Source organism: Argopecten irradians, chromosome 11 (genome assembly GCF_041381155.1).
Source record: "Argopecten irradians isolate NY chromosome 11, Ai_NY, whole genome shotgun sequence".
Classification (NCBI taxonomy): domain Eukaryota; kingdom Metazoa; phylum Mollusca; class Bivalvia; order Pectinida; family Pectinidae; genus Argopecten; species Argopecten irradians.
In genome coordinates, this window is record NC_091144.1 from 903596 (window position 1) to 925442 (window position 21847).

General features: G+C 35.8%; 1 protein-coding gene across 2 annotated transcripts in view; it reads right to left on the bottom strand.

Moving 5' to 3' along the window:
• Positions 1-540: 540 nt before the first annotated feature.
• Positions 541-21847, bottom strand: part of LOC138334252 (solute carrier family 23 member 2-like) — a 28706-nt gene continuing 7399 nt past the window's right edge. Inside the window, exons 1-12 of one of the 2 annotated variants that reach the window (XM_069282876.1) lie at positions 21363-21569; positions 21055-21211; positions 18880-19037; positions 18065-18159; positions 15822-15889; positions 15054-15235; positions 14354-14474; positions 12637-12793; positions 11874-12127; positions 11066-11339; positions 6592-6687; positions 541-3407 (exon numbers count right to left, since the gene is read on the bottom strand). In XM_069282876.1, the coding sequence (XP_069138977.1) occupies positions 3112-3407; positions 6592-6687; positions 11066-11339; positions 11874-12127; positions 12637-12793; positions 14354-14474; positions 15054-15235; positions 15822-15889; positions 18065-18159; positions 18880-19037; positions 21055-21192 (1839 nt within the window). In that variant the 5' untranslated portion in view covers positions 21193-21211; positions 21363-21569 and the 3' untranslated portion in view covers positions 541-3111. Of the gene's footprint in view, positions 3408-6591; positions 6688-11065; positions 11340-11873; positions 12128-12636; positions 12794-14353; positions 14475-15053; positions 15236-15821; positions 15890-18064; positions 18160-18879; positions 19038-21054; positions 21212-21362; positions 21570-21847 lie in introns of those variants that run through there. The other variant, XM_069282875.1, reaches the window with a different exon arrangement.

A 21847-nucleotide genomic window follows, 5' to 3' on the forward strand; every position in this document is an offset into this window, starting at 1 on the left:
TCTATTGGTTATATATACATCAATGAAGACAATGATAAACATTCCTCAAATTTATCTGTACACTAACGGTATCTATTGGTTATATATATATCAATGAAGACAATGACAAAGCCTTCCTCAAATTTATCTGTACCATAACGGTATCTATTGGTTATATATACATCGATGAATACAATGACAAAGCCTTCCTCAAATTTATCTGTACTATAACGGTATATATTGGTTATATATACATCGATGAAGACAATAACAAAGCCTTCCTCAAATTTATCTGTACTATAACGGTATATTTTGCTTATATATACATCAATGAAGACAATGAAAAAGCATCCCTCAAATTTATCTGTACTATAACGGTATCTATTGGTTATATATACACCGATGAATACAATGACAAAGCCTTCCTCAAATTTATCTGTACTATAACGGTATATATTGGTTATATATACATCAATGAAGACAATGACAAAGCATCCCTCAAATTCATCTGTACTATAACGGTATCTATTGGTTATATATACACCGATGAATACAATGACAAAGCCTTCCTCAAATTTATCTGTACTATAACGGTATATATTGGTTATATATACATCAATGAAGACAATGACAAAGCATCCCTCAAATTTATCTGTACTATAACGGTATCTATTGGTTATATATACACCGATGAATACAATGACAAAGCCTTCCTCAAATTTATCTGTACACTAACGGTATATATTGGTTATATATACATCGATGAAGACAATGACAAAGCCTTCCTCAAATTTATCTGTACTATAACGGTATCTATTGGTTATATATACATCAATGAAGACAATGATAAAGCCTTCCTCAAATTTATCTGTACTATAACGGTAAATTGGTTATATATACATCAATGAAGACAATGACAAAGACTTTCTCAAATTTATCTGTACACTAACGGTATATATTGGTTATATATACATCGATGAAGACAATGACAAAGCCTTCCTCAAATTTATCTGTACACTAACGGTATATATTGGTTATATATACATCAATGAAGACAATGACAAAGCATCCCTCAAATTTATCTGTACTATAACGGTATCTATTGGTTATATATACACCGATGAATACAATGACAAAGCCTTCCTCAAATTTATCTGTACACTAACGGTATATATTGGTTATATATACATCGTTGAAGACAATGACAAAGCCTTCCTCAAATTTATCTGTACTATAACGGTATCTATTGGTTATATATACATCAATGAAGACAATGATAAAGCCTTCCTCAAATATATCTGTACTATAACGGTATCTATTGGTTTTATATACATCAATGAAGACAATGACAAAGCATCCCTCAAATTTATCTGTACTATAACGGTAAATTGGTTATATATACATCAATGAAGACAATGACAAAGCCTTTCTCAAATTTATCTGTACACTAACGGTATATATTGGTTATATATACATCGATGAAGACAATGACAAAGCCTTCCTCAAATTTATCTGTACTATAACGGTATCTATTGGTTATATATACATCGATGAAGACAATGACAAAGCCTTCCTCAAATTTATCTGTACACTAACGGTATATATTGGTTATATATACATCAATGAATACAATGACAAAGCATCCCTCAAATTTATCTGTACTATAACGGTATCTATTGGTTATATATACATCGATGAAGACAATGACAAAGCCTTCCTCAAATTTATCTGTACTATAACGGTATCTATTGGTTATATATACATCGATGAAGACAATGACAAAGCCTTCCTCAAATTTATCTGTACAATAACGGTATCTATTGGTTTTATATACATCAATGAAGACAATGACAAAGCATCCCTCAAATTCATCTGTACACTAACGGTATATATTGGTTATTTATACATCAATGAATACAATGACAAAGCCTTCCTAAAATTTATCTGTACTATAACGGTATCTATTGGTTATATATACATCGATGAATACAATGACAAAGCATCCCTAAAATCTATCTGTACTATAACGGTATCTATTGGTTATATATACATCAATGAATACAATGACAAAGCATCCCTCAAATTTATCTGTACTATAATGGTATCTATTGGTTATAAATACATCGATGAATACAATGACAAAGCATCCCTAAAATTTATCTGTACTATAACGGTATCTATTGGTTATATATACATCAATGAATACAATGACAAAGCATCCCTCAAATTTATCTGTACTATAACGGTATCTATTGGTTATATATACATAAATGAATACAATGACAAAGCATCCCTCAAATTTATCTGTACTATAACGGTATCTATTGGTTATATATACATCGATGAATACAATGACAAAGCCTTCCTCAAATTTATCTGTACTATAACGGTATCTATTGGTTATATATACATCCATGAAGACAATGACAAAGCATCCCTCAAATTTATCTGTACACTAACGGTATCTATTAGTTATATATACATCGATGAATACAATGACAAAGACTTCCTCAAATTTATCTGTACTATAACGGTATCTATTGGTTATATATACATCGATGAATACAATGACAAAGCCTTCCTCAAATTTATCTGTATATAACGGTATCTATTCCTTATATATACATCTATGAATACAATGACAAAGCCTTACTCAAATTTATATGTACTATAACGGTATATATTGCTTATATATACATCAATGAAGACAATGACAAAGCATCCCTCAAATTTATCTGTACTATAACGATATCTATTGGTTAAAAGCCTTCCTCAAATTTATCTGTACTATAACGGTATCTATTGCTTATATATACATCAATGAATACAATGACAAAGCATCCCTCAAATTTATCTGTACTATAACGGTATCTATTGCTTATATATACATCAATGAATACAATGACAAAGCATCCCTCAAATTTATCTGTACTATAACGGTATATATTGGTTATATATACATCGATGAATACAATGACAAAGCATCCCTAAAATTTATCTGTACTATAACGATATCTATTTGTTATATATGCATCGATGAAGACAATGACAAAGCATTTCTCAAATTTATCTGTACTATAACGGTATATATTGGTTATATATACATCGATGAATACAATGACAAGGCATTCTTCAAAGCTTCGTGTTGTCCTGTGTAATATTCGAAAGGTGATATTCATCATTGTTTGCTTTGGGATGCTTTTCATTAAAGGTCGTGTCCAAATCACGTGGTTGTTTTTTTCTGCAGCTCATTCTGTCGCCCATACCGTCGAATGTAGGACAGACAGGTATGAATGACAAACATTTCACCTTCTTCATGTACTTCGTTATGTATGGAATGTCATAGTGTACATTACTCTCCATCGACTTGCCGTTTGAATCATACATGTTTTCTCGCCATTTCTTGATACCACGTTCTTCCGCGGAGCCTAGAAACACACAAATACGTACGAGTTATCTAACCTTCATTTTAAATATTTATCGTTCATAATAAAATATTTTGGAACTGCTATTCATACGCAATTCCAGGGGCGTAGCTAGAGTCGTTTACACGTGCAAGCCCAGGCGAGGGGTCTGGGGGGACCGCCTAGGCCCCCAGCGGGTCCAGGTCAACGCCCTGGTTAGGGGCTTCAGGTGGGCGAAGCCCCCCGACGGAAAATGGTTTTAAGGAATTGTTTAGTCCCGAAAATGATGTTTGATAATGCTTGGTATTGCTAAACTAGATTTATTAAAACCAAATGAATAGGTCTGTTTTCTACCTGTACCTGATAATTATGCGTTAATGTTTAGTACAAAGTGTATGAAAATCTCATGATAAGTCCTACATGTATCTTGAGTGACTCTAAGGGGATTTGAGGATAGATTGACGGGACTTTCTTGCGTTGTGGAATTTTTTCATATGTAAAAATCGAATTATACATATATCTGAAAAAATGAATGAATATAAAAACAGCGCCTCATATTATAAGGCATAAAAGTCGCACTGATAGAAAAACACAGCATTTTGTCTTCTTAAAAGTCTATCTTGACGGGAAGTTTTATTTCTCTATATCGTTCCAACAAGAGTATGAGTCAGTAGATTGTGCATTTACTCTTGGTTGGGATTTTGGAACAATAATCCCATATCTAGATAAGGTGGCCTTTTCCTCCTTAGATGACTGAATAACAGAATCTAGTCCGCTAAACCTGTCTATATATATAATTTTTTTGGCCTTATATATAAAGACTTTATATTTGGCAAAAAGATAAATAAAAAGCCTAATAATATAGACAGGTTTTAGCGGACTATATTTCATCTGTCGTCCTTTGACTTTGCGTGTCTTTCGTTTTAAGCTTGTAAAAGCCATCTTGTCTCTTAGAAGCACCAACAACACAAGCACTAAACACCCAGGACCCGAAGGTTTATCGTAATAAATGGATACGACTTCAGGTTTCCATTTCCGGACTTCCAAAACTGCACGGGTGTATTTCAGTATTATTAATTTTAGATAAATCATCTACGTTTAGGTTATTTTAACTTTGATTTTAAATTACATCAAAGACTTTGACGGATCAACATATATGTTTTAACTTTACAAGAACATGAATAACTCGTACTAGGATTTTTTATGTGCAAGCCCGGGCTTTTTTATAGAGTAAGCTACGCCCCTGAATTCGTTAATGAAAATGTGATATATTTATGTATCTGTGAATTGTAATTCTTTGCAAAAAATCAAAGTTTCGACATTACAAAAATATTTGCACTCATATCTATTTCAAATGATTCTATTGACTAAAACGTCAATACCATAAGACAACAGGCAATGCCTATAAACATCATCTCCATAAAACACAACGGTGTAAGTTACCAGCATTCTTGGACAGTAACACACAACAAAAGAAATTACTCAGAGGAGAGACATGTAACTCAAATATAAAGAAAATGTACATGAAGTAGTTAAGAGCCTTTGTTGTTTTGTTTTTTTTGGGTTTTTTTTTTTTTTTTAATTTTTTTTTTTTTATATTTTTTTTACATTTCACATAAAGCAGTCCATCTACTGATGAGGAAAGAGACTCAATTACACAAAATATTTGGTTTGAAATTATAGTTACTTAATAATTACATTTCAAATATATGCTATTTCCTACACTGTATAAGAGTTTAAATTCATGGCAGAAGTACATGCAAAAAAGGCATTACCATGAAAATAGTAAGTTATCAGATTCATATGAATAAGAAAATCCATGGTACATTATAGAAATATGAAAATATATTTAAAATATTTAGATAAAAAAAAAGAAAGAATCCATTGGAAATATTTAAAAAAAAATACGATTTTATCAAATTCGATTATTTCGAGCTTTAAAGTTATATTGCATGTTAATTTCACTGTAATGATATGTCAATTGAACATTTGATACTTGAACAATGACATGTAACTTGATGATTTAGCTCCCCAAAAGCATATGTCGGCTTATAAGAGAGCCGAAATCAAGGGATCATATATTCCTGGTTTTGAATAAAACGCCTTCAATCACCGCCATGTGACTTCGGGTTTTGTCAGATTCCAAATCGTATCACGTGACTGACATTGGACACGACCTGCACGTGGTGAGCCAGGTAACTAGCGTAAGCGTACATATGTTTGTTTACGTTTTCCTTCTGGCTAATATGAGCAAATCATGCTGATATACGTCCACACTTTACAGAATGCGTATGCAGTCTGCTGAGGCCGACCAGGTGTTTTGTTTATAAAAAATATGTATTTTTCTCTTGGTTTCACAACTCTCGTGTTACTTCGAGAGTGTCGCGACAATGTTCAGAAGAATTCGTAATGATTCGGCACGTGTACACGTTTAAAAGTTTTTTTACTATTTTAATAAAAATACTTCAAGTGCTGCAACTTTATAAAAAGTGGTATTAGTAAGTTTAAAACTCAGACAGACGGAGGAAAATATGTATAACACTTAAACAGTTTTCACTATGACAAAAAGAGCGAAAGTAATAGACCATACAATTTTAAATCAATGCGCAGACAACAGATAAGATGCTCGTTCTTTCAGTAATAGTACAAACTGTTCGCATCCGTGGAACAAAATATTTTGTGAGAAATGGTTGTGATTTTCACACGTAATATAACTTTCCGTGTTTAGCAACGTGATACGATAATAAATGAAACTAACACAATTAAAGAAGAAATGTGATGCTGTTTCAAAGGCATGGCCACAAGAGCACACAGCAGAGTCAGCAAGGTGATCTTTATAGGTGAAGGTTCCAAGATTAGTATTGCATTGGGAAACTTTAGTAGTTTGAAACTAAATCTGCTGATTTAATCATTTGTTCAGATTTGAAGCATTATTATTGAATTCATTTAGAACTAATGGAAAAAAATAAAGACGTTTACTGATCTACATTGCAAAGGAGGGTCGCTAGTACTACGTAACAGCGGGTCATAGATAAAGGGTATTTATGCAGTTTATGTTGTACAGACTAGAGTACTTTATTAAAATTTACCAATCAATAATCCCAAACAACATCTGCATGTATATATTCCAGATTCGGCTTAAAGAAGAAAATATAATTTTTGTTAATGATTTCAATTATACACTCTCATTTTAGATATCACAACTTACCTGGCACAATATTGTCCAGAAAGCAGCCGATAAATCCCCCAACAAACATAGCCGTTCCTAAAAGGACATTCAATACTTGATCTACTTCAGAATTACCTGAAAAAGAGTTGATATAAAGTATATGAATTATTAAAAAAATTATTTCTATTTCACCCTTAGACTTAGGTTTTCCGTATAATTAAAACGCCAGTGGGAGATAATAATTGAGGATACATGTACATTGTGATTTGTGGTTTATCATTTTTAATGCGCCATTTCTCGCCCTTTGCCAACGACAGTTCAGAAGGAAGAACATGTATTTTGTATCACAACATTTGTCTTGAACTTTCTTGTTCCAAAGCAGTCAAATACTAGTTATTGATCATGCTATAGCGTAAGAGTTCTGATCTATCTAATGGATTACCTGTTTTTATAAGGTTAGGGTTCAGATCTATCTACTTGATTACCTGTTTGTATAAGGTTAGGGTTCTGATCTATCTACTGGATTACCTGTTTGTATAAGGTTAGGGTTCTGATCTATCTAATGGATTACCTGTTTCTATTAGGTTAGGGTTCTGATCTATCTACTGGATTACCTGTTTGTATAAGGTTAGGGTTCTGATCTATCTACTGGATTACCTGTTTGTATTAGGTTAGGGTTCTGATCTATCTAATGGATTACCTGTTTGTATAAGGTTAGGGTTCTGATCTATCTACTGGATTACTGTTTGTATAAGTTATGGTTCTGATCTATCTAATGGATTACCTGTTTGTATTAGGTTATGGTTCTGATCTATCTACTGGATTACCTGTTTGTATTAGGTTAGGGTTCTGATCTATCTACTGGATTACCTGTTTGTATAAGGTTAGGGTTCTGATCTATCTACTGGATTACCTGTTTGTATAAGGTTATGGTTCTGATCTATCTACTGGATTACCTGTTTGTATTACGTTAGGTTCTGATCTATCTACTGAATTACCTGTTTGTATTACGTTAGGTTCTGATCTATCTACTGGATTACCTGTTTGTATTACGTTAGGGTTCTGATCTATCTACTGAATTACCTGTTTGTATAAGGTTAAGGTTCTGATCTATCTACTGGATTACCTGTTTGTATTACGTTAGGTTCTGATCTATCTACTGAATTACCTGTTTGTATTAGGTTAGGGTTCTGATCTATCTACTGGATTACCTGTTTGTATTAGGTTAGGGTTCAGATCTATCTACTGGATTACCTGTCTGTATAGCGTTAGGGTTCTGATCTATCTACTGGATTACCTGTTTGTATTACGTTAGGGTTCTGATCTATCTACTGGATTACCTGTTTGTATTAGGTTAGGGTTCTGATCTATCTACTGGATTACCTGTTTGTATTAGGTTAGGGTTCAGATCTATCTACTGGATTACCTGTTTGTATTAGGTTAGGGTTCTGATCTATCTACTGGATTACCTGTTTGTATTAGGTTAGGGTTCTGATCTATCTACTGGATTACCTGATTGTATATCTTTAGGGTTCTGATCTATCTACTGGATTACCTGTTTGTATTACGGTAGGGTTCTGATCTATCTACTCTACTGAATAACCTGTCTGTATTACGTTAGGGTTCTGATCTATCTACTGGATTACCTGTTTGTATTAGGTTAGGGTTCTGATCTATCTACTGGATTACCTGTTTGTATTAGGTTATTGTTCTGATCTATCTACTGAATTACCTGTCTGTATAGCGTAGGGTTCTGAGCTATCTATTAGATTACCTGTCTGTATAGCGTTAGGGTTCTGAGCTATCTATTAGATTACCTGTCTGTATAGCGTTAGGGTTCTGAGCTATCTATTAGATTACCTGTCTGTATAGCGTTAGGGTACTGAGCTATCTATTAGATTACCTGTCTGTATAGCGTAGGGTTCTGAGCTATCTATTAGATTACCTGTCTGTATAGCGTAGGGTTCTGAGCTATCTATTAGATTACCTGTCTGTATAGCGTTAGGGTTCTGAGCTATCTATTAGATTACCTGTCTGTATAGCGTTAGGGTTCTGATCTATCTATTAGATTACCTGTCTGTATAGCGTTAGGGTTCTGAATTATCTACTGGATTACCTATTTGTATTAGGTTAGGGTTCTGATCTATCTACTGGATTAACTGTTTGTATTAGGTTAGGGTTCAGATCTATCTACTGAATTACCTGTTTGTATTAGGTTAGGGTTCAGATATATCTACTGAATTACCTGTTTGTATTAGTTTAGGGTTCAGATCTATCTACTGAATTACCTGTTTGTATTAGGTTAGGGTTCTGATCTATCTACTGGATTACCTGTTTGTATTAGGTTATTGTTCTGATCTATCTACTGAATTACCTGTCTGTATAGCGTAGGGTTCTGAGCTATCTATTAGATTACCTGTCTGTATAGCGTTAGGGTTCTGAGCTATCTATTAGATTACCTGTCTGTATAGCGTTAGGGTTCTTTGGTATCTATTGGATTACATGTCTGTATAGCGTTAGAGTTCTGAGCTATCTATTAGATTACCTGACTGTATAGCGTTAGGGTTCTGAGCTATCTATTAGATTACCTGTCTGTATAGCGTTAGGGTTCTGAGCTATCTATTAGATTACCTGTCTGTATAGCGTTAGGGTTCTTAGCTATCTATTGGATTACCTGTTTGTATAGCGTTAGGGTTCTGAGCTATCTATTAGATTATCTGTTTGTATAGCGTAGGGTTCTGATCTATCTACTGGATTACCTGTTTGTATTACGTTAGAGTTCTGAGCTATCTACTGGATTACCTGTTTGTATTAGGTTAGGGTTCTGATCTATCTATTAGATTACCTGTCTGTATAGCATTAGGGTTCTGAGCTATCTACTAGATTACCTGTCTGTATAGCGTAGGGTTCTGATCTATCTACTGGATTACCTGTTTGTATTCCTTTAGGGTTCTGATCTATCTACTGAATTACCTGTCTGTATAGCGTTAGGGTTCTGAGCTATCTACTAGATTACCTGTCTGTATAGCGTAGGGTTCTGATCTATCTATTAGATTACCTGTCTGTATAGCGTTAGGGTTCTGAGCTATCTATTAGATTACCTGTCTGTATAGCGTTAGGATTCTGAGCTATCTACTAGATTACCTGTCTGTATAGCGTTAGGGTTCTGATCTATCTATTAGATTACCTGTCTGTATAGCGTTAGGGTTCTGATCTATCTACTGAATTACCTGTCTGTATAGCGTAGGGTTCTGAGCTATCTATTATATTACCTGTCTGTATAGCGTTAGGGTTCTGAGCTATCTATTAGATTACCTGTCTGTATAGCGTTAGGGTTCTGAGCTATCTATTAGATTACCTGTCTGTATAGCGTTAGGGTTCTGAGCTATCTATTAGATTACCTGTCTGTATAGCGTTAGGGTTCTGAGCTATCTATTAGATTACCTGTCTGTATAGCGTTAGGGTTCTGATCTATCTATTAGATTACCTGTCTGTATAGCGTTAGGGTTCTGATCTATCTACTGAATTACCTGTCTGTATAGCGTAGGGTTCTGAGCTATCTATTAGATTACCTGTCTGTATAGCGTTAGGGTTCTGATCTATCTATTAGATTACCTGTCTGTATAGCGTTAGGGTTCTGATCTATCTACTGAATTACCTGTCTGTATAGCGTAGGGTTCTGAGCTATCTATTAGATTACCTGTCTGTATAGCGTTAGGGTTCTGATCTATCTACTGAATTACCTGTCTGTATAGCGTAGGGTTCTGAGCTATCTATTAGATTACCTGTCTGTATAGCGTTAGGGTTCTGATCTATCTACTGAATTACCTGTCTGTATAGCGTAGGGTTCTGAGCTATCTATTAGATTACCTGTCTGTATAGCGTTAGGGTTCTGATCTATCTACTGAATTACCTGTCTGTATAGCGTAGGGTTCTGAGCTATCTATTAGATTACCTGTCTGTATAGCGTTAGGGTTCTGAGCTATCTATTAGATTACCTGTCTGTATAGCGTTAGGGTTCTGAGCTATCTATTAGATTACCTGTCTGTATAGCGTTAGGGTTCTGAGCTATCTATTAGATTACCTGTCTGTATAGCGTTAGGGTTCTGATCTATCTATTAGATTACCTGTCTGTATAGCGTTAGGGTTCTGATCTATCTACTGAATTACCTGTCTGTATAGCGTAGGGTTCTGAGCTATCTATTATATTACCTGTCTGTATAGCGTTAGGGTTCTGAGCTATCTATTAGATTACCTGTCTGTATAGCGTTAGGGTTCTGATCTATCTATTAGATTACCTGTCTGTATAGCGTTAGGATTCTGATCTCTCTGCCTGATTACTTGTTTGTATTACGTTTGGGTTCTGAGCTATCTATTAGATTACCTGTCTGTATAGCGTTAGGGTTCTGAGCTATCTATTAGATTACCTGTCTGTATAGCGTTAGGGTTCTGAGCTATTTACTGGATTACCTGTTTGTATAGCGTTATTGTTCTGAGCTATATATTAGATTACCTGTCTGTATAGCGTTAGGGTTCTGAGCTATCCATTGGGGCACCATCAGACCCAGGATGATGGAGATGGCCAATATGGTGAGATTACGTGTGGATGACATGTCAGTGTACTGTAGAGTGGAGATTCCGACCATAGCCACCATTCCAAACACTACTGTCAAAATCCCACCTATCACCGGATCTGGAATTAATGTCAGTACGGCTCCTATTTTACCGATGACTCCACTTACTACCAGAATAAGCCCGGCTACTTGAAACACCCTTCTACTTGCCACCTGTTATGTGATAAGATTAATGTTTATCTCATCAGAAAGCGTTTTCTACCTAGGTCTTTTAATACCTATAAACATATAAAATTTATGGACCTATTTATGTGCCAAAATAATAAGTGATGTTAGAATTTGCAACACAACTAGAGTACAGGTATACGCCAGGTCCAATAAACTTTTCGAACTTTAATGTGTTTTGGTATTTGTGCAAAGACATTTATAGGTAACACCGTGATTGTTCTGTAAACACCATATAAGTATTAATGCCTTCAAGTAGGTCAATTCAAAATATCCTTCCAATGATGACATGCATATGTATCATAAAAGAAGAGTGGCTCTGATACAGTGGTTATCCTGTATATTTACTTATCCATGTCTTACCATATAGGGAACATATATAGCGGACAGACAGTTTGTCATCAAAGCTGGGCAAAAATATCACTACCAATATACGTGCATGTTGACTGCATGAAAACGTGCTTTTTAATCTTATTATAATGATTAAGTTTATCTACGGCCGTTATGCTCACTCAGACAGACCTTTGTAATCCCGATAGCGCCAATGTTGGAGCTGTATGACGTTGTAGCATGTCCAGCCCCGACTAGACCCGACAGTATACTACAGAACCCCTCCATGGCCAATCCCCTGTTGATGGCATGCGGTGGAGGGGGCGTAGCGTGCGAAATTTTTGCGGCGGCGAAGTAGTCCCCGATCGACTCCACGATGGAGGACAGAGTGGCGGCCAACATCCCTACATATCCGGCGGCCGACACGGTCGGAGTGCCAAATATAACTGAAAACCAAGATGATGGTTTAAGTGCTCCTCCTCGGAAGAAAGAATTTAGTCAGTCAATACTAATAAATAACAGTTTATGACATAATGTAAGGTGGGAACGGTTAATAAATAAATATAAGTTTGCTATCAGGGCCAAGTTGTCAGAATGTGAATAGGCTAATAATAGTTTAACGGAAATTTTCAAATCAGGATAAAACAATTTCTGGTAATACAAATTTTACAAACTTTTAAAGGATTCTTAACAACTTCCATTAATTATGTGATTAAGCTAATCAACCTTAGAACGACCTGGCACAGAGTATCACAAACGACTTCAGAGTAAACATCAATGACTTACAAGAAGACATTCAGGACAGCATTAATGGTGTTATATTGGACAATAATGGATAGTCAATATTTCAGTAACTGATCAGGAGCCTTAGACATTTACATATATAAGTATATACTGGAACTTCAATGTAACATTTATAATCATGGCATTTCATTTCATTAAAACGGGTACCCACATGGATACGGGAAGAAGAACCAAGGAATCCCGGACACGACATCGAGTCTGGCGTCTGTCCTGGCGTAATAGGACTGGGAGTTAGGGTCATTGGGCAAAGTGTCTGTGATGGTCAGTAGGTAACACACGAGCCAACCGATACTTATACTGATGATCACCTAGAGAAATAGAAAGAGGATGCAAGTAATAATACATTAACCCCGGTAAACTGTAAAATAAGAAATGAAACGAAACATTATACTAGTAATAATGACAAACATGTTAAACCTATGAAATGGAAAGACAAAACAACATACTAGTAGATGAATAATAAATTAGCCAAAGTAACTTTTACAATATTAAAGATGCTCCACCGTTGACAAATGATATTTTTTCTCAATCAAAAACAGAAGCAGAAGAATTAGTATTTTTCTTCAGTTACAAAAGTAAGTTACTTTACACCACTATTACCATTGATGATGATAGTTTATGCTCTGTCGGCGGTGGATCATCCTTAAGTGAAGCATTACACAAGTAACAAAATAATAAGTAACATATAAATTTAAAAACAACGTACTAGTAAATAAATAATAAATCATTCCAAGTAACTTTTAAAATCAATATAATACAAGAAACCTATTAAATGAAAAGAGAAATAATATACTACAACTAATAATACCAACTAACATAAATAGTATATACATAAAATATACTTAACAGTATCAATACCTTAAAACAATCACGAGAAAAACAATGCAATTCTTATACCGTCAAATAATATCTAACGACATAGCTACACTAGCCAGCCGATACTTGTATTGAAAAATAGCTACAAAACGGAGAGGAATATTGCAATTATTATATCATTGTTTGTTATTACGTGTGTAGATCTCATTTTTGAATCTATTTATTCGATTCGTATATAACAACTATTTATGTTCAAAATCACATTTTCTTCAAAAAGTTATCGTATATTACGGCAGGAGAATCTGTCAACACACAGCCAAGAAAGATTGCAATTAAAAATCACCTTATACAGCTAGTTAAGTAGTCAGAGAAATAGTGCAATTGTTTATATCATTTGATATCAACTACCTTCAACACGAGAAATAGTGTAATTGTTATATCATTTGATAACAACTTACTTCGAAAAGAGAAACAGAACACTGTTATGTCCTATGATAACAACTAGCTTCAACAAGAGAAATAGTGCAATTGTTATATCAAATAATTAAAATAACAACTAGCTTCATCAAGAGAAACAGTGAAATCGTTGTATCATTTGATAACAACTAGCTTCAACAAGAGAAACAGTGAAATCGTTGTATCATTTGATAACAACTAGCTTCAACAAGAGAAACAGTGCAATTATTATATTATTTGATATCAACTTACTTCAAAAAGAGAAACATAACACTGTTATATCATTTGATAACAACTACCTCCAACACGAGAAATAGTGTAATTGTTATATCATTTGATAACAACTTACTTCAAAAAGAGAAACATAACACTGTTATATCATTTGATAACAACTACCTCCAACACGAGAAATAGTGTAATTGTTATATCATTTGATAACAACTTACTTCAAAATGAGAAACAGTGTATTGCTGTTATGTCCTATGATAACAACTAGCTTCAACAATACAAATAGTGAAATTGTTGTATCATTTGATAACAACTAGCTTCAACAAGAGAAAAAGAGAAATTGGTGTGTTTCTTATTACTATACTTACTGGCAGCAGCTGGAAGATGGGAAATCTCGTGACATGGCATTTCCTTTTCATAGAAAACGACGGTAAAGGAACTTGGATTCGAGACAGTAAAAGTGTAAAGATGGCGATCAGACAAAACGTTCTGAAACAAATACCACAAACCCTGATCTGCTATTTATAAATATTGTAGTAAAATTGTAGTAATTTTCTGTCATTTCATTACAATGAAAATAACGTTGTCGAGATTGAGATAGTTTTTCTTTTAACCATCTTTCGGTTTATACAATAGATGAAATATAGAGGGCATGTACTATCATATCTCTTTCATTTGAAGGAATATTATACATACTATTCAATAGTTTTTGTGTGTACTTTGCCCTTCAAACTAGTAGCATTACGTTAAATATCAAAGAATACTGTAATAAACTGACATCTGTCAAGACCAGTCCTGGTGTATTCCGGATCTGTATATTCAGGCTTAATTGAATGTATTTTCTGTTTTAATGTAATTTTAACATGTAGAATTAGGAAACCTGTATACACCGGCCAAATATGATGACCACGATGACATTCAGTTTAGACAAGTTATACTATATTTTCAATCCATTAATTAATTTAGCCTGTACCGAGCATGATATTATCACATAAACTGTGGTTGATTTAGACTTACATACGTCATATCCTACTTGTAATCAATTTTAATAATGTCTTGTCGACTTACAGACTGGCTATACCCCAGTGGACGGTGTTGAAGTCTAACGCCACCCCTGTCAGTGACAGACCGATCAGTGAGATTGTCGGAGCGATGGTGAGGGGTCCGATGAATTGGAGGAAGAAACCCATCACCCCAGTACATCCTAAAATCACCTGGGTCAAGGATGCTAAGATCAAATTGCCCTGAATCTAAAATTAATTGAGTGATACACTTTAGTTTCACAAAAGCTTTAATATCGGGATATACTCTAACAGTATGATCAAATAAAAACTCCTACCTTCCAAGGAAGTGGACTAGACAAGAAAAGAAATATCATTTTACAATGTTAAATCAAATAGTGATGAAATAAAATAAAACTACAGTTAATTGTTATTGACATTTCAAACGTCCAGGAAACAAAGGGAATGACATTTCAAACGTCCAGGAAACAAAGGGAAACATTAGCACAATTCCATTCTATGAATGTTTTTTAAACTTATTTTACTACAAGGGACGTTTTATCATGTGTGTAAAATGCAATCTGGTTTGAAGACTTATGCAGAAGAAAATTCTTAATTCCTGAAGGAGGCGGAACATGCTAATAATCCAATGATGAACAAACCAACCACTGCCATGCCAGTTGAAAAACCATTCTGTATAGTCGGTTGGCGTTTACAAATGGAAAAAAAACAGGTATTGATCTGTCTACAATACTACAGAGACGCGTTCAAAGGTATGAGTGCATGTTAATTGCCGTATATAATGCAGCTACACTAACAATGTCACGTGACCTACCTCCCTCATACGGAGCTGCCATTCCACGTCCTTGTCCTCTGCTGTCGAAGTCCCGTTAACATTGGCCCCTATAATAGGTAACATATTTGTACTCACTCGACACAGTCTACCTATACACTTACGGGAGGTCCGCTGCCTTGAGACCAATGTGTCTATACTGAACTTACATAAATCACTTGCATGTAAATGCAACGCGTGTATTGTTCATACATATCCTAGTTACGGGACTACACTTACAGCTATAATAAATGACTTAAAGCTATGGCAATAGTCAAGGAGTTTTTTTATGTTTTTTTTAAATGGCTCAGAAGATTTATATGCACAGCACCGATCACGAGGTTTCATTTAAAGTGTTCGTTTTCTCTTTTATTTTGTCAATGAAACAACCCTACTCAACAAAACTACCAGCTTCTTCATCTGGTAACAATGATATTAGATTTGTATGCGGTTAGATACTTTTCAGGGTCGACGAAATGTGAACGTCGCCCCTCTTTGATGCTGAATATAAGATCATCTTTCAAATATATCGAGCTAAATCCGTTCATAGCCTAGGGAGATACCGCCTGCTTTAGTTAATATGCTTATACTACATGACATGAAATATTCGGGTGTACTTTCGTTCGTGGTTTTAGAGCTTTGATATATTTTAGAGGAGAGAAATATTCGCGGTTAGGCGATAGACAATAGTGACTAGATAAACAAAAATCGCAGTTTTTCATATTCTCGATTTTAGAACAACCAAGTAAGTATCTACAAAAAATGTCCTATTATTCAGCACTAGATTTGAGATCTTGAAATCGTAGATGAGATAGCATGATATTCAAATCTGTATTGGTTGCATATATATTTGTAGATGAATACATTCATTCTTTACTATCGTCTCATTTGTTATCCTCTTAAGAACTTTTTTCGACTGGACATAAGTGATAGGACATACAACCATGTTCATTCAATATGATATAAATCCTCTGGTTCACCAGTACATATACATAAGGGAGAATCGGGACAGCTCCATTTACTTACCTCCGGGAGAATCTGGACAGCTCCATTTACTTACCTCCTGGAGAATCTGGACAGCTCCATTTACTTACCTCCGGGAGAATCTGGACAGCTCCATTTACTTACCTCCGGGAGAATCTGGACAGCTCAATTTACTTACCTCAGGGAGAATCTGGACAGCTCCATTTACTTACCTCCGGGAGAATCTGGACAGCTCCATTTACTTACCTCCGGGAGAATCTGGACAGCTCCATTTACTTACCTCCGGGAGAATGTGGACAGCTCCATTCACTTACCTCCGGGAGAATGAGGACAGCTTCATTTACTTACCTCCGGGAGAGTCTGGACAACTCCATTTACTTACCTCCGGGAGAATGTGGACAGCTCCATTTACTTACCTCCGGGAGAATGTGGACAGCTCCATCACTTACCTCCGGGAGAATGTGGACAGCTCCATTTACTTACCTCCGAGAGAATGTGGACAGCTCCATCACTTACCTCCGGGAGAATGTGGACAGCTCCATCACTTACCTCCGGGAGAATGTGGACAGCTCCATCACTTACCTCCGGGAGAATGTGGACAGCTCCATTTACTTACCTCCGGGAGAATCTGGACAGCTCCATTTACTTACCTCCGGGAGAGTCTGGACAGCTCCATTTACTTACCTCCGGGAGAGTCTGGACAGCTCCATTTACTTACCTCCGGGAGAATGTGGACAGCTCCATTTACTTACCTCCGGGGGAATGTGGACAGCTCCATTTACTTACCTCCGGGAGAATGTGGACAGCTCCATTTACTTACCTCCGGGAGAATGTGGACAGCTCCATTTACTTACCTCCGGGAGAATGTGGACAGCTCCATTTACTTACCTCCGGGAGAATGTGGACAGCTCCATTTACTTACCTCCGGGAGAATGTGGACAGCTCAATTTACTTACCTCCGGGAGAATGTGGACAGCTCCATTTACTTACCTCCGGGAGAATGTGGACAGCTCCATTTACTTACCTCCGGGAGAATGTGGACAGCTCCATTTACTTACCTCCGGGAGAATGTGGACAGCTCCATTTACTTACCTCCGGGAGAATCTGGACAGCTCCATTTACTTACCTCCGGGAGAATGTGGACAGCTCCATTTACTTACCTCCGGGAGAATGTGGACAGCTCCATTTACTTACCTCCGGGAGAATCTGGACAGCTCCATTTACTTACCTCCGGGAGAATGTGGGCAGATCCATTTACTTACCTCCGGGAGAATGTGGACAGCTCCATTTACTTAGAGTCATCATGGCGACTATTGGGGCGATGAAAGTGTGAGATCCACCTTGGACTATGCCCAACCTGTAATCAACAAAATATCACTTACAATAACTTACTTTTGAAATTTCGATTTCTCGGAAAAATCCGGAGTTCTAATAAGATGATAGTTAAAGACATGGATGCTATCGTGAAACACGCAAGTCATTATCACACATAACATATGTGTGGTCTACACAATGTCTCATGTGAAACTACGTAGAATAAAGCATGACTTAAAACAAGACATGTAAGAAAATCCAAAATGGTAATAGCAAGATTCATATGTCAGTCAAACTATTAGTTCTTTATTGAGATTTTTAACAGTTTTAATGATGAAACAAGCAAAAGGATGATGGCACGATCTGATGAAAATCCGCAAAAACCAAGTCAAAAAGACGAAGGGGGATCTCGTAAAGTGTCATTTTAAAATGGGAATTAATCTTTATGAATAGTGAAAAGTATGCAAAAGCTTAACATATAAATACGTCTTACGTTAAGGTAAATATCATCAGTGATTATAATTAAAATCCCCGATATTCATGAAACAACCTGGGTTATCTCCCTTGCGGGATGGTATCTAATGTGACGTCATTACGAGCATAAATTACATCGTTTTCCCTGAAAACATATGACATTACACTCACATATACATGCTGTAACAACCGTACCATCAGCAGGGACAGATAACTCGGTGATATGCATATAGTCACAACACTTTCCTGAAATCAAAATTAAGCAATATCCTTTGTATAAGATTCTAACCTGACACCAAACGTGCACTGCAAGATAGTCGCCAGGCCACACATAAACATGGTGATGCTAAGGAGTTTGGCTCTGACGTCACTCTCGTCCTCGGCACAGATCATACCGGATATGATGAAAGGGATGGACAGGGTGCTCCCCAGACACAGCATGGCTTGCTGGAACAAAAAGGAGGCAGCTACTATAACGGGGAGTATATGTATATCAGTATATAAAACATAGCTTGCTGAAACAAAATGGACAGACTCTATTACGGGGACTCTGTATATATAAATATCAGTATCTAAATCATAGCTTACTGAAACAAATGGTTCAGCCTTCAGAGCGGGGACTATATATATACATAGCTTACTGAAACAAATGGTTCAGCCTTCAGAACGGGGAGTATAGATGTTTTTTAGTATCTAAAACATAGCTTGCTGAAACAAATGGTTCAGCCTTCAGAACGGGGACTATATATATATTTCAGTATCTAAACCATAGCTTGCTGAAACAAATGGTTCAGCCTTCAGAACGGGGAGCATAGATGTTTTTCAGTATCTAAAACATAGCTTGCTGAAACAAATGATTCAGCCTTCAGAACGGGGAGCATAGATTTTTTTTCAGTATCTAAAACATAGCTTGCTGAAACAAATGGTTCAGCCTTCAGAACGGGGTGCATAGATGTTTTTTCAGTATCTAAACCATAGCTTACTGAAACAAGTGGTTCAGCCTTCAGAACGGGAAGTATATATTAGTTCAGTATCTAACGCATGACTAAAAGTTATTTGTGTCATAACTGGGCGAAAACTTTGACATGCTACATTTTTTCAGTAATATATTCAAAACTACCACATGTTTTGTTGAATGCATCTCTAAAAATAATTTTAAAGGCTGAGACAATCATGTATAATGCTTTATAGGTAATGGCAACTACATATGAAATATTCACTGTTAACATGAAAACATATAGATCAAATTCACTTTAACATTAGATACATGACAGTACAAATGTAAAATGTAATAGTTGACCACTACTTAATTTGTTCTGGGTTTAACTGTGTTACAGTTTGTACTGCATTGCTGACGTAACACATCATCAATTGTGGTAGTATAATCGAAATTCATTTTTGGCTCTTTGTTGACTTTGTCAAATTAAAACCTTTACGTTGAAAGTTTTGTAATTCTCAAAATATTAGTAATGTTTAGAGGTGAATCATTCTTGATAAAATTCTTGATTCGTGATTCGTGGGTATGGAAATTACGGCACATATAACTTCAACGAAAGAGAAGGTGTAAGCTTCAGAATGGGTAATATATGTGCTTCACTACATGTATCTAACGCATACGATTAGTCATTACGTTTCATGTAAATGCATACCAATTAAATATTTAAATTATGTGATTTGATAAAATCATATACATGTTTCCCATAATTATGTCAAAATTTCAAAATTATCATTGATGTTTCAGCAACCACTATAGAAGAATATCGAAAATGCACTGTGTATTATACTAAATGTATAATTGGAGATTTGGACAACGCTTGTATTCCTGTATTTCTGATAATATTCACACAGAAATAATTAGATTTGTTGAGAACCGGGGCATTGGAGGACGAAGCTCAGTGTCTTAGAAAGTATGGAATATTTAACAGGGCGTGATCTTATTTGATGACGTCATTGTGACGTCAATGCTTTTCTTATTTTCTTATTCATACTGCATGTCTTTATCTACCAAAATATCTCTGTGTTCTTAATGTATGCCAACAGCTTTAACATTTCAAGTATAACATGATTTATGGGACACCCCGTTAACCGTAAACTACAATAACAATATAGCAGTAACTAGTTAGGCGATGCTGCCTGATCGACAAAAAAAATAAGTCAGCAACCCCATAAAAAGAGAGTGGAAGCCACAACAAGAACTATTTCTATTCTACATTATCGTGATATAAAACATCGTCGTGTTAATGCGGCCGTGTCATCCCGGCGATATCAAACATTTATAATTGTCTCTATACATACGCGGTTGTGATAAATGATAAATTTATCATAACATGGGCAAAATTATAAATCGGCACAGACGTAGATTGGCCGAATAGATACATTTGTACATTCTTTATCAACCTAATACTCTTATACCAAACAAGTGATGAGTAACCATGAAAACTCACTCCAAAATAGTAGATCTTACCTGTAAGCCGAACAGAAAACAGAGATGAATTGGTGGGACGTCCTCCACGCCATAAAAGGTCTTGCCATGTCTCGGCCGATCTTCCTCAGTAGTTACCTCTACCTTAGCAGTATCCACGGGGTCCTCGCGATCCTCCATAGCTTATCATCAATAATCTCTGAAAATAGCCGTCTTAGTCTTAGCAAAGAAACTAAACGCAGGCGTGATAATTGTTTGCTTTGTTGTTTTGTACTAATTAAGTATATAAGTAATGATTTGTTTGTCTTTGTATGATGTAAACGTAACTGACATCGTCGGTTTATACTCACGTAAACGTAACCAAAAACCTAGCTAGTGTGGTTAAGATGCTGTGGTCTCCGAGGGTACGTCGTCCACACCTGTCAATTGTGAATATGTGTGGAGGTGTAGATGGAGTCAACGGGATGTCAAATTAGTGCGAAGTTGTGTGGTCAAATGAAGCCTAATTATAGTAATGATGTTACCTGCAGGCTTGGCTTTATAGCACGTGAACCTATCAACAATAGAAGGACGCACGGTTGACTTACCTAGCGTAACGACAGGAGTCTTTGGCGATGCGATTTTCGCAGTATTAATCTCTTAGGAAAAAGATAACTATGTCCTTTACTGGGGTAGGGAAAAGACAGCTCACACGCGCTAGACAATGACTTGACGTCATCATTACATGCTGTGACTATTGTCGACGACGTCATACATTTCGACGCATTGCGATGTTCCTATGAGGGTGGCGCTTTCGATATGTTTCTATATAACTGTACATAATTTCATAATGCTT